At 43.0% G+C, this 14,376-nt stretch overlaps 1 protein-coding gene across 1 annotated transcript; it reads right to left on the bottom strand.

The window, feature by feature from the left end:
• Positions 1-13,187: 13,187 nt before the first annotated feature.
• On the bottom strand, positions 13,188-14,114 carry GPR55 (G protein-coupled receptor 55). Its single transcript, XM_009074441.1, has one exon. The coding sequence runs from the start codon at positions 14,112-14,114 to the stop codon at positions 13,188-13,190; it is 927 nt and encodes a 308-aa protein (XP_009072689.1).
• Between the last annotated feature and the right edge of the window lie 262 nt (positions 14,115-14,376).

The raw sequence follows: 14,376 nt of genomic DNA, 5'->3' as shown, positions 1-14,376 counted from the left end.
AAGGCTGAAAGGGCTTTTAGTGGACAACATTTGCTGTAAGTTTAAAAATATGTCTTCCTGCCTGAAAAGGGAGCTTGTCTGCTGCTCATTCCGTACTGTGATATGTATACGCTTCAGACTTCTCACACTTTATTAATTTTTAGTGAAATCAAATTCATATGAATAAATATATAGCGCTGATGAAGTTGTTATAAGCATTTATCAGGCCACATCCTTTTCCTGTTGTTTTCCTGGTAAGCGGTTCTTAAACCAAGTATTTAAACATTTTAGCATAAAATTTCTCTGGTCTTGAGCATTTCTTTGTAAATAACCACAAGCACCCGAGGCAAAGCTAAGTAGGGCTAGAACTTTGATGCTGATTTCGCAGTCAGGCTGGTGATCTGAATTAAGCGGGGAAGGGGACAAAGTGTTAGAGATATTTTTCTTTAACAACATTTTTAATTTTTTTTTTTTAATATATGAACCATAATTCAATTTTTGCAGAGTTGATGCTTAGTTCATATTTTGCAGTGTGGACATCTGGTTCTTATGAGTAAATTGTTACAGGATCCAGAATATTATTTCTTCCCTTCTTTCTGATCACATAGGCTTGTGAAAACTCAGATCAGATCTGGTGAGTTCAAGCTTCATGAACTTCCATCCAAGCCTCCAGAACTGCAGTTTAATGGCATATACATAGCCTGCTGCATTTCAGCCAAATCTCTGCCTGAAACCATAACTGGTGGTTTAAAATTTGTCCCTCTCAGGTAATAAAAAAAGAGTAACAATTTGTTGTGCTTCCTTTGTTCTCCTTTTAACCTTACCTGGTTTATCAAACTAAGACATATTGACCATTTCTGTGTAGGAGAACTCTTGCTTATGAGTCTAGAATGTAGAGAAGATAAAGATTTCCCTGGTCTAGTGGGAGGTGTCCCTGCCCAGGGCAGGGGTTTGGGAGTAGATGATCTCTGAGGTCCATTCCAACCCCTCAACATACTATGGTATATGTTTGGAGGGAAACTCACACATGTTAATTTAATTGTAATTCTCCCCCAAGAAAATGGACACACTATATAGCTATGTCTTACTACTCTTCTGCTCAATAGCAGCTTCCACACCAATGTCCAAGTGACCCCTGGCAGAGGCAGTGGCTACTCAGCAGAACAGAGATTTTCAACTTGGTCTTAACCACACATAAGCAACAGGGTATATATAAAAAAAGGAGGTACATAATGCTGTTGTAAAACCATTTACAGTTGTTAACTTGATGTTGGTTTGGTTACACCAACACACTTATTTTTGTACATACTGGAACCACAAAGCGAATGTGAGTGCTGGGGTTTGGTTTGCATTCAGCTGAGTTTCCACAGCCAGGTCAAGCATTGTGGTGGTGGTGCACAGGCACAGAGGAAGCTCAGCTTGCCTTTAGCCCTGCTCCAGCTTGGAGGGGCTCTGAGGACTGGCTGCTGCCCAACAGAAGGGCAAGAAAAGCAGGCAGGCTCCCAGTGTGGCTCTGTGGGAACCTAAATATTGTCACTCTGTGCATTTCTCTGGTGGGCCATGCTTGGAGATGGCTGATCTGCTCTTCATATATGTCTCTGCCTGTGGTGCAGGGCTGTGTTTTAAGGTGTTTTCATTATTTAAAAGTGTTCTCTTTCCTATAGGTCTGTCTCCTATACCAAGGTACAAGACACATCCAGACTGCATTGTGCTGCTGAAGGCAATCTGGGATGAGTGATTGAGAGGGATATGAGTGCTGTGCAGTGAACCTCTCAGCAAGAAGGAAACCCAGTCAGGATTTTCATGTTTTTCACATGTTACACGTCAGTCATTTCATTACCCCCAGTTCTTCACTCTTTTACTTAGCACCATGTGCTCCAGCCCCAGACATACACACGATCTTCAGGTCTCTCAGCCCACTGACATGAGAAGAAAGGTGACTCAGTCTTACAGCTTTCAATGTACAGGAAGAAGCAGCCTTTTCTCATTGCTGAGGGAAACCTGGGGCAGATTCTCAGAAGAGTGCCAGCTGTGGCTTGCTATCAAGCATGGGAAAAGAGCCCTGTGGACAGGCAACTGCCAGGGTGAATAAGACAGGGTGGAAGAAGACAGAGGATGCCTGTGGGCAGGAGGAGGGGAATGGATGCTTGGGGTGACCAGTGTGGGTGCTGAAGGGATGGCTCTCCTTTCCCTGGCTTGGGGGACAACTTCTAACTACTTTAGTTGGAAGCTAGAGGACAAGCAAAGTGTGAAAGTTTGGTAAGGAACCTTATGAGCTTAAGCAACTGAACCACAAACCAGTTTTGAGAACTGAAATGTATTGAGAACTGAAATGTAAGGTTACAATTCAGAGTAATTGCTGTTACCTTGGGACCTGGAGGAGGACTGTGATGCACTTGGTACTCTAGATGGTACAGCCACTTGAAAAATGAAAGAAATTTTTGAAGAGCATAATGACCCCAAAATTTGGACTTGATGAGAGATTGAAAGTGCTCTGGAGCACTACCAGTATGTGTTGGTAGCTTAGCAGCCTGTGGTGATGGGGAAGAGACAGTGCTTTATTGTTTTCTAATGTATGTATTTTTTTTGGCTTGCTGACCTTTGCAAAGGGATTGGTTTGAAGCTGTGTGCCATGTCTTGTCAATGCAGCATGTGTGGTACACACTCAGTCCTTCAGGGATCAGCTTTCAACATGCCCCAACTTCAGTGCTACCTTTCAAGCTGTGCTTGTTTTAAAGAAGGATGCAAGAACATCACAGAAAAGGAGTGGAGTTGAAATCTTCAATAGTTTGAAAAGATGTCCATGCCTTATGATTCATAACATCCTGCTGTTAAGGAGGTTTCTGGCCAAAGAGGTGAGTCACAGACAACATCACCTGTATGTGATGCACTAACAGGCATGTTTAAAAGGACCACAGCTCAGCTGTGAGTGTCACTGTTATAGTCCTGAGTGTACCAAGGGGCAACCTCTTCCTTTTTCTCAAATGACACATGGCAATGGATGCTAGAGACGAGCTGTAACCCAAAATCAGGCTGCTGTGCAGGAGCAACATGTGCAGAGTTGGGGACAATTGCTCCCAGTCTCCTGCTTTGTTGGTGCTTCCCTGACTGCTGGGCACAGCCCCAGCCCCGGCCTGGCTGTGTCCCTGCAGACCCCCCAGGGCATTGAGGCTGTGCCTCACTCCTCGCACTGCTCACCAGGCACAGGGGCAGCAGGATGCATCCTGTGTGAAGGGCATGGCCACTTATGCTCCCAGGTGCAGCCCCACTGCTGCTGTCATCCTGCCCAAAAGGAAGGAACCTGCCCATTTACTGGTGGTACCTAAAATTTGGAAGTGACTTCATGTGCAGCTAGTTAAAAATGCTGAGTAACACCTCTGATCTTGGTCTGTACATCTTTGGGCTAAATATTTGGTTCCTGAGTTCCAGTTACAGTAAGAAAAAGCAAAAAGCCCAGCCATGTAGAACCCACCCTTAAAAAAAAATCAACTATTACAAAAATGCTTTAGAAAGTACAATAGTCTGAAATAATTTTAAAGCTGAGATGCCTCCTGATAATACATCTCTGATCTTTAGGCATTTACAGATCTTCCTGAAGCTCATGGGTGCACTCTTGACCTTCCAGTCAAAGGACTTGAAAGAACAGCTGACTGTTCCCTTTATAGTGACAGCTGAAAAATCAGGGACCTGAAGACTACACTAATGATGGTGAGTCCCTGTGGATGTAACTCTGACATTGGCAGAGATTAGTGATGGTATCAGCCAAACTGACTAGTTCATTTTAAAAGACATTTGTTGTTGACATTGAAAAAGGTGGGTGCAAATGGGCTGAAAGATTTATCTGGTGATACCTCTTGATTTGTGCAAGGGCCACACCAAAGGAAGAAAGCAGCAGAAAGTAAGAGACAGCAGCTTAAAAACAGGTGACAGAAAAACCAAACCACAGCTTGTGTAGCTAAGGGTATTTCAAGGGCAGAAAGCTGGAGGCAAGCTGAGAGACAGTGCATGATGTGTGTTCTTTTGTTAAAATTGATATGTTACGTCTTGTCAGCTTTTCATAGCAGAGAATTCTCACTGGTTCGTTTGTTGGAGTCAGCTGAAGGTGGAGGTAGTGAATTCTGTCTTTAAAAATCCCCTGGACACCTTTTTTTATATAATAGACCTGGTACTTGGTGCAGTTAGGAGATACCAGATATTTTTATTTGAAGGTAGGGCATTTTTGCTTCTCTTTTTCTCCTGTCTGCAGTATTGAGCCAACTTAGAGGCAATTCCCACCGTGTCAGACTGAAATCTGCAAGGGATGACATTCAAAGCATTAGGCTGTCCTCTAAATGAATAATGGTGTGAGACAGAGCAGGGGTTTGTGTTCCAACATGAGTGTGGAAAGGGAGCACATGCTTGTTCTCACACTGTCAGCATCCTTGCTGGGGAGGCTCTGGCTGTAGCATCAGCTTTGGTCCCTTTTTAAATTTGTGTGTTGCCAGAAAACACCAGTGAAATGGACTTTTACAATGTTTAGCTGGTGTAGAATTTGTTTGTCAGGGATGTATAAATAAGAGACAATCCAGCTGAATCCCTCAAACTGAATTTCTAGCACTGGAAGTCAAAAGAGGAGAGAGAACAGAAGGTTTTGCTATGTAAATTGGGCAAATGTGGTTTAGAGTCATTTAGAGAAGTTTGTGACTCAAAACAAATCATGCTGTCTCCTTTCAAGAGAAAGATTTAATTCTTGGGATATTTTTGTGTTTCTACTACAAAAGCCTAAAGAGAAACAGGTTTTGAAGGTGATACTTTCTGTAACAGTTTTACTGTCTTTATTGATCTTGGAGCTTGTTGTTACATTAAATAACAAACAAAACCCCTAAAAAACAATTACACTTACCACAGTTCAGATTTTGGTGTTTTAACCAGCCAAGTGACCTCCTATGGTTCTGAGGCAATCATGTCCCTGTTTTGCAGTGTGATCTCAGTACATTAGAAGGAGAGAGCTGGATATACACAGGGTTCTCTGATTTTACTGGGACTGTAATGTGCTGGGAATGCTTAAGAAGATACAGTGTGGTGGAAAAAGAGGGACAGAGATTTGCAAGAATTCAGTGCAGTTATTTCGACGACTTGCAGTGTTTAAGCAATTTTTTTCAACTGCTGTAGGAACTGAGAGCAAGTCTTGCTTTCGCTGGCTGAGAATTACTTGCTGCCTTCAGGTAAGACTTGGTGTAGAAGCAGAGAAAAGGCACTGTCTGTAACAGGTTCAGAGCAGAGGTATTAGGATCTTTTATAGGAAATGGCATATCCCACATGTTTTGGTATGATTCTAAGATATACTGAGGAAAATTCCACAGGCAATGTGAACACAAGAAAAGGAGAAATGAACCACATTTACTCAGTAAATAAACAAATCAAAGGTAACAGAAAAACACAATAATCCTCATTTTTTCCCAGTAACACCAGGCAATTAGTAGATTTACTACAGATACTAATGACTGAACTCTTATTAACCTACAAGGGCAGTCATGTGTGGTCTCCTTTCCAGAGCTCAGATAACTTCTGGCATAATTATCGGCTGCATCTTTTTCAGTAATGAGTTGATCAGGGTAGCAGAGATGCTTAATAAGCATCTGTATGGCTTATTCTGCAGGATACAGATATGCTAGTGCACAGATAGGTGATCTGAGAGCCCAGATGTCCGAGCAATCTGCTGTCCTTGGGTGTGTGGGGGGGCTGTTTCTTGTTGAGGGCAGGCTAGAAGTTCAAATACTGAATGGCTCACTGGAGATTCCAGGAGCTCTTCAGTGACTGTTGAGGGAGCCTCATTAGTTTCTGTATTTGATGCTGAAGGAGGAGGCTTCACTTGAGCAGGGAGCAGTTGTTTCACTTGGATGACAGTGCAACATCTTTACAGTGTGGTACAATGCAGCTTGGGAATAGAGAGGTTTGAGAGGACCTGTGGGAAACTGGAAAGGGACACTGAGTGCTGGCACTGCTGTGGGGCCCAGAAGGAAACCTTAGTTTCATTTCAGCACGTTGCACAAATTATAAAATATATACATTTTTAAATATACAGCTCATAACACCAGACAACCTACAACCTTTCCCTGCTCTCTCTGTTAGCTTCAACAGGAATGTCTCATGGGTTTACTTACAGCTGCATTTTTAAAAATAGAAAAGTGGTCTTGGCATGTGATCTTGATGTGGTGATCATAATGTATCCATGCTGTTTCCATGCTGTTTCCAGTTTCCAGAACTATACCAGGACTTCAGCCATGCACTGAACTATGTAAATTCAGTCTTGTTCAGAATCCATGCTGTTTCCAGTTTCCAGAACTACACCAGGACTTCAGCCATGCACTGAGCTATGTAAATTCAGTCTTGTTCAGAGTAAAGATTAACTGTAGAACAACATATCTCACTCACAAGTGTGGTTCTCCAGGTCTCAGAAATATGAAAAAGGAACCAGTAGACTAGGGCCTTAAAACCAAACCAGAAAAAAAAAAAAGGAGTTTTCCCCTTATTCTTTTAACATGCAAATCCACCTGTCCTTGAAGCTGTTGTGCTTCAGTAAGTGGGGGGAAAGCCAACTGAATTTTTCAAACCTTCCCACAAAGGCAATGGCTCACCAGCAGCAGCCTTCCCTGGGCAGCACTGCTGGGTGCCATGGAGCAAGCTGTGAGTGGTCTGCAGTGGTGGTAGCATCCATCAGCTGAGACAGGATCTCTCAGGCCTGTGGGATGTTCCTCGTGCCATAGGAAGCTGACTACTGCATGTAGGTCCAGAACTGGGATCTGAAACCCTGGCTAACAGAAGACTTGCAGAAGTGCTGAGCTGGGTGAGGAGAAGATAAATAGCAGGTTGTGTTTGCTTCGGAACACCTGCATCTTGGGCAAGCTTTGAGACTGGTCATGTGGTCTGCAAGTGTGCTCTGCCTCCCCACAGCACTGCCTGCCATGCTTTAGATGAGTGAGCACTTCAGCACAGGCAGAGTGTACAAAAGCAACTGAGCATAGTGTGGAAGAGGTGCCAGATGCTAGGTGAGGGTTTTATTGCAGCAGACTAGATGCACTGCAGATCTGTTCAACGCAGGTACTGAGTTCACTCCCGGGAGGGTGAGTCCTCACCTTGGAGGAAGGGGGTGCTGGGAAAGCAATGCCATCCCCATGATCTATAGTAAGGCAGAAAGGACAGTGGCTCCAGCATGAGTTTGGCTCTGCTGATCCCTGTGTCATGCAGCATGCTGAAGTAAGTGCTGCCAGCATTTCTTTTATTTTATAGATATTTGAAAGTGAAAGAAATGAGAATAAAATTTCTGACAGGGCCAAAGGCAATAAATGATGCTACTCCAGGGACACAGAATCACCCTGCAGGACCTGAGCTACACTGGCTGCTCAGCTACTGCCTGTCTGGTTCACCTTTTTGCTTCCCATGTTTCCGGCACTAGATGGAGAGCAACGTGTGCAGTGGGAGATTGTGACTTGCTTTCATTCTGACTTCCTCAGATGAAAGGCACTATATAAATATGACTATTCTTAGTCTGTTGACTTTGATCTCTCTGGAGCTTTCCAGCTAACACTGAGGTAACAGAACAGCAAAAGTTCATCTCATAGTGCTATTTTGTGGAAATAGGTTCATAGGAGTGATATTCCAAAGCAAGTAACAGTTTTCTTGCCAACAGAAAATAATTTAATTTTGTGTTTAGAAGTAGCACAGGATCCTTCACCTAATGCTCTCCATAGACTAATGTTATCTAACTTTAAAAAAAAATAGGTGGGTTTTGAGTTTGGTTTTGGTTCCTTCTCTCTCCCACACAACTTTACAGGAGAAATAGTTTTAGTTGTTTTCAAAAGCAGTTGCTATGACTGAAGGAAGCCTCAGCATATGCAGACATCTCAACATCCATCCCTGTGGCAGTGGTCACCTCTGCAGAGTAGCAAGATGGGAACCACATGGTGTGCCCAGCACCCAGTGCTCTCCTGCCATGTCCTGCCAGAGGAGCAGGGTTTGTCTCCTGTGTGAGGGCTGAGTGGGAGCCACGATGTGAGATGCAGTGGCAAAGGGCACAACTTGTAAGAGTGCTGGGCAGGCACACACAGAGCAGCTTGGGAACACCTGGGGAAATACCCAAAATCCTGCCTTGGGCAGGATGAGGTGTCAAAGGGATTTTCTATGCTTCATGAGGTTTTTATTCCAGGATCACATTTGCATCTTTGAACTGAAGCCACCTTGAACTGCCCAGGCAGATCCTTCCCATGACAGCAGACTCAGTTCACCCTCTGCATAACCACTTTGCACCACATGCTGCAGCATCCTCTGCTCCTCTCCCTCTGGGCCTTCATTCCCCCGTACAGAGACAGTGGCTAGAGAGCAAGAGAAGTTGCTATGGCTTTTGGTAGCTGAGCCTTTGTGCTATTCTCTCCATGCTCCATATTTTGGCAGTGTAGGAGAGCAGCTAGAACACTCTGTGCATAGGTTGTCTCTGTGTTTCTCTGCATGCTTAGCAAGCACATTAATTTGAAATCTCACCAAGCCAGCTTTCCCATGTGTATTGTTGTGCATGTAACAGACAGGCAGGTTTCTTTACTGTTTGCTCAGGGCACATATATTTCTGCCCCTCTTTGCAAAGACTTGGAAATTTGGGAAGCCTCGGGAAACCTTTTGGTCTGTGGCAGCCAAGGTCTCATTGTTCACTGCTCCATAAAGGAGTTGTCCCAGCTACTGCCATTTCTGAAGAGGTCCTTGCAGGCTCTCATGGCAGCAGATAGTCACCTCAGGGGGGCTGCATGCAAGGCTGGTGGGCTCTGTTTCCTCCTGCTAGACTTGCCAGTTTCTCACAGGGCACTGCCTCTGCACAGCCCCTCTCCTTGTGTTTGGGTGGGAGGATGGAGAGTATGCTCAAAACTCACAGGAAGGCATGAATCTAAAGTAGAAAATGTTCTGAATGTGGTAAAATACCTGCAAAACCATTTTGATGAGAGAGACCAAAGTCTGTATATTTGCGTAGCTGCAGTTTATCTCTCGTTCGCACGTGTTTTAGACAGGTTAAGTTGTGGTGTTGGAGAATAACCCTTGAGTGAAATATCACTCAGAGCAGCACACAATGATGTGAGATCTGGGATGATATCTCTCTGAAGATCAGTTTCAGTCTTCTAGCCCATTTCTGCTTCTTTTTGTGATCTGGAGGCTGCCTCAGGCAGTGAGATGGCTGCTCTTCTCACTGCGAATTTCGGAACACTTGATATGACAAACTGCTAGACTGACATTTATTAGGTTTTCTTTGTGGTTGATCATTCTCACATGGTAAATTATCTGCTTTATGTTTTTTGATTAATGTATTTAATCCTAATGAAATTATGTCAGATTGACTCCTTGGGGCATGTGCCTGCCTGTGCTCAAAGTGGCCCCTTGCAAGAAGGCAGTGCTTAGATCTAGGCTTGGACCCTCCCTCAGGTGACTTCCAGACAGTAAATCATCTATCATAAAAGCTGTTTTATGAAGACTACAAAAAATTCTATATTAGACCCTGTACTTGCTATTAAACAGGTTGAATTTACCCTTCTTTTGGTTAAAAATCATTTAGATATGTTATTGCAAAGGGAATTTGGGGCAATGTGACTTTTTTAAAAGTGCAGCATTATTTTGATGGTACTTTTATAGCAGTAGAAGTTAGTGGAGAGGCATTAAGGTCTGTGCTCACACAGACTTGGGAAATGGAAGATGATATAACCCACCAGGCAAAGGGATAGGAAAAGAGTTTGGGGAACAAATCCTGTGTGTTTTTGTTTGTTTAAATTCAGTTTTGTTTTTTTACCTTTTTGTCCAAACTGCTTTTATGCTTTTCTCTCTTTCAATTGCTGTGTGAGTCTACAACAGCTCGGGCATGACATTGACTATTGAACAAATGCTAACTGTAAGATGTTGGTGGAGTAATCTGCCCTTGAGAGCAGCTAGCTGTGTTGTGAAGAATATACTCAGCTGTGTGTCCTGAAACAGCCTTGTCCAGAAAAATTAATGTTAAATACAGCTGCTCTTAAGGCTCTGTGGTTAATTGCATCTGGTTTTGTTCAATTCACGGAAGAGAGCAGAAACGAAAATGTAATTTTTAAAGGCATCTTATTGGGCAGTTTTGGTTAGGATTTGATTTCCACCACCACCCCACCCCCACCCCCTCAAGACAGTGTTTCTTTGACTTTACAGTACAATTGAGTCCCTGGGAGGAGATCTGGATGTGCAAGGACTTCACATTCAGGTTCCTACCATTTTTCCATGTATTCAAAATAACATCTAGAGAGAAAAAACATCTTCTGTTGTGCTGAACTGATGTATTGACTCAGGAAGTTTTTTGTTGTCTTATTCATATTGTTGTGTACCTTCTCAAGGGTTTTCATCACTTTTATCCTGGTATAAAAATACAACCAACTGGAGAAGCTCCAGAGTTAACAGTGAATTTCATGGAGGAGCGTGTATGTAAAATCCTGATGTAGAAAGAAATGTATTCTTAGCTGCAGGATTTGAGTATGTTATTTAAATGGAAGTCCAACGTGAAAAGCAGTGAATTGAAAGTGGTACCTTCTTGCTCAAAAGGCCTGTGCTTTTTTTGCTAAAAAATGGGACTATTGTAACAGCCTGTAAAACCAGCCCAGCTGGGCTCTTCTCCTTTCTCTTTCCTCCAGAAATTTCAAGTATGCTTAGAGAAGTTGCTCTCATTGATATATATAACAGGCAAAACTTAGACAAATGAAGTTATACATAAAATCAGTTTGAGCCAACAAAGAAGTGGCATTGGTAGCAATAAATGGGAAGAAAGTAGTCCAATTTAACTTCCAGATTCTGAGTTTGCTGCCATCGATGACAAGAGCAGACTGAATCTGTAGACCAGTGGTTTGTAGTGGGTCCCACCACTGCCCATTACTGCAGCTGATTTTCATAAATTGACTTCTGTTTCCTTCACTGAGAAAATTATGCTGATCTCTTTCTGTGAGTGGAAGTTTCTCCCTGTCTGAGTGTGCTGGGACACTACTGCAGCCTGAGGATCAGCATGAGGGAGTGCTGTATTCTGAGGCCTGGAGATCAAACTTCTCCCCCACCCGTGCATATGAGAGTCCCCACACACTTTCGTTCTCTGCCTACTGCGTACGTGCTCTTATTACTTTGAAGATTAGAATATGACCTTTTTCAAGAACTTAGTGGTAAATGAGTTGAAAGACAAAGGTACTGCTTCATTAGTCCTGACTTTAATTATCCTGGCCTTGTGTGATGGGTCACAGTTGCTGCTGCCAAGTAAGTTTTAGGCAGTTAGTGCATTTCCATAGTCTCAGTAATTGCAGTTAGTGCATTTCCATAGTCTCAGAGCTGTTTTAAGGAGAAAATGGCAAAAGTTGGTGATGAAATAGGTAGAGAAGACTCATATATTGCTGTCAGACTGGGAAATGAAAATGTGTTTTCAAATCACACACTCCATATGTACAGTTTATTTGGTAAAACCTGTTCTTTCTCACACACTTCATATGCAAAGTAATGTGAAAGGTGCAAAAAAGAAAGGTAAACTCATATTGAAAAGGCTGGAAGTTTCTGAGTGATCGAGACAGTAACAGTGTTTAGAAAACCTACTGTTTTGGAAAGCTCTTCCTCTTGATTCTTTACAGATAATGGCAAAGATGTTCTTTGTCTCTGAACTCCTCGTGGTCCTCAGCTGTGGTCATAGTTTTAGTACTAACAAGTTTTGAAAGGTTCATATCTCAAGCCACCGTTAGATATGTGCAGCTGCCTACCTGCAGAGTCAGTCATTTCTATGGAAATCACTTGAGGGTAAATTGTATTTTCCAAACTGGCCCCCTTTCTTTTAATTTGCTCCAGACAAGGTAATTTCTTTTCACATTTTGTATAAAGGGAACATCTGCCCCAGAATGAAGACTTGATTACTATCAATCTAAGACTATTTTTACAGCTGTTTAAAAAAGGCAGAGAAATTGATTTCTTAATGTGAAAGTGTTTCTGGCTGAGAGCACAAACTGTGCCCAGCTAATGGTGCAAGAAGTGCTAGGCTTAAATTGCAAAAAGGAAATCTTTAGGTTAGATTCAGAACCAAACTTGCAAGTGGCATAACAGTGGTGAACATGCAGAAGTGTTGACCAAGAAGGGTTGAGACATGCCCAGAGATGTTTTGTGAAGTGTACAGTACAGGCAAGAAGAACTTCTCTAAGGAATGAGTTGGGTAGAGCCAGTCCAGTCTTCCGTCTGGGAGTAAAGAGAATATCAGACACTTCCTAATTTTCTGTGATGCTTGCTTTCTTAATTCCCCTCCTCCAAGAAAGAATGAGAAGACAGGCAGAAGAATTTCATACATGTGTTATATTTTTGACAGAAATACAGTGATGTAGAAACACAGTTCATCACATTCAGTCTCTCAGTAAATGCCATACTTGAAGAAGTCCTTTTGGTTTTCATGTGCAAATCCAGTTTTAAAATTGCAGGAGAAAAACATGATGATTCCTCAGCAAAGGTAATCAGAAATTTTGTTGCTCAGGATTCACTGGTACCTGAGGTACTCCATTGGGGTTCTATACTGGTGGTGTGTCCTCCAAGGAACAGCAGAAGCTGCTGTCCCACACAGCAGCCCTGACCAGTGTATAATGCTTACAGGAGAGAGGATTCACTGTTATCCCAGGCTGGCCAAGCTGTCTAAAGCAGATGAGCTCCAACAGTGACCTTCTGTAAACTTTACAGGAGGAAAGAGCAGAGTCAGGCGTTTAGCCAGATACTGCCTTTTAACTGCCAGATACCTTCTAACTGAGAAAGAAGGTTTTGAATAATTATTTGTGTATTTGCTCTTAGCAACAAATTTCTGATCACGTTGGCAAAAGCAAAACTGGTGTGGCTACGCCGAAAGCTGATTTTAAGGGGCACTCCCATGATCTGGGTAGTTTTCCTCTGGCAAGCCTTTCACATTCAGTAGATACTGTCAAGGCTAATGCTTCTTTTGGTGTCACTCCATCACTTTGCTAGTGCTGTTTCCTTTATCCAACATTTTCCCCCCCTTCACCTTTGAAGGGAGCAAAAATATGAACTAGGTTAACATTCACTGGAAAAACATTGTCCTTCTCCCTCCTGCACCCTCTCTGCCATGGACAAGATGCCCCTCCTACTATGTCAGGGATAATGCTGTTGAGGCAAGGGGGAGCCAAGGAAGAAGTGTTCTTTCACTGCTGGCAATCCCATCATATGGCAGAAGGCTTAAAGATAGGACATAGTTCAATAATAATTTTCAAGTGTGTTTTCTTACGAAATTCTTTGGCAGCAAAATAGTAAATGATGGCATCCAGGCAGCAGTTCAAGTTGGCTAATTGCATCGACAGCTGAATGAAGAGGCTGATGGTTTGTTTCAGGCGGCAGTCCACTATCACATGCTGTCTCACCAGGCACTGGAGGCAGATCGCAAGGTGGTAGGGTGTGAAACACACCAAAAACACCACAAGATTGATGATAATTATTCGTAAGGAGCCATTGCCTTCTACCTTTTTTTTAGCTTCCTTTTTGTGATTCAGAAGAATCCAGATGTTTCGAGCAGAGCAGAAAACCATCACTGCAAGTGGGATCAGAAATCCAAATGTTTCCACGGAAACAATGAGGGGGACACTCCACGCCTCATCTGACATGTTGTTAAAGCATATAAAATTACCTTTCTTGTGAAACACATACATTGGGGTGCTGCAAACGCAAGATGCTGCCCAGATGAAGCAGCAAATGAAGATAGCCCACCTGGGGGATTGGTTAGCTCGACCTTCAAATGGGTACCTTATGCAGATATATCTGTCGACAGTAATGCAGACAATGATGAAGACACTGCAGTACATGTTGACAAAATAGAGAGCCTCTATGAACGAGCACAGGAGCCCAGGTGCTTCTGTGCCAGAGTAGTATAGCTTCAGTGGGAGTGACAGAAGCAGCAAGACATCTGCAAGTGCGAGACTGATCATGTAAACTGAGGTTTTGGTCTGTTTTTTCCAAAAGCGGCAGAACACGGCGAGGGCCAAGGTGTTGAGAACCAGCCCGAGAATGAAGGTGGGGACATAGATCCCCAACTGCAGCATCTTCGCTACGCGGTCGATGGCTGTAAAACTGCATTCCTCACTGCTGTTGGTCATTTCTGCCCTGAAACGACAGAGACAGTAGGTTGGAAATGTGTAAGGCACCCAGTTAATGCCTTGATGAGCCAGACCAAGATATTTTCAAACATAATTCTGGGCTTTTTTTTGGTTTTGAGCTAGACACTTGGTCAGCCTTTGGCTATTATGGAAAGTAAAACCTTATTTCAAACACAGAGCTTTTTTTTTTCAATTTGAGTGTCTCAATCTGTTGTAAAGGAGTTTGATTCTCAAGGGCAAGTAGTCAGCACCCATGGACTAC

The sequence above is a fragment of the Acanthisitta chloris genome, unplaced genomic scaffold (genome assembly GCF_000695815.1).
Source record: "Acanthisitta chloris isolate BGI_N310 unplaced genomic scaffold, ASM69581v1 scaffold15535, whole genome shotgun sequence".
Taxonomy (NCBI): domain Eukaryota; kingdom Metazoa; phylum Chordata; class Aves; order Passeriformes; family Acanthisittidae; genus Acanthisitta; species Acanthisitta chloris.
This window is presented reverse-complemented; position numbering and strand designations above follow the sequence as displayed.

Coding starts and splice junctions, on each gene's coding strand:
- GPR55 (XM_009074441.1), bottom strand. CDS start 14,114: ATGACCAACAGCAGTGAGGAATGCAGTTTTACAGCCATCGACCGCGTA.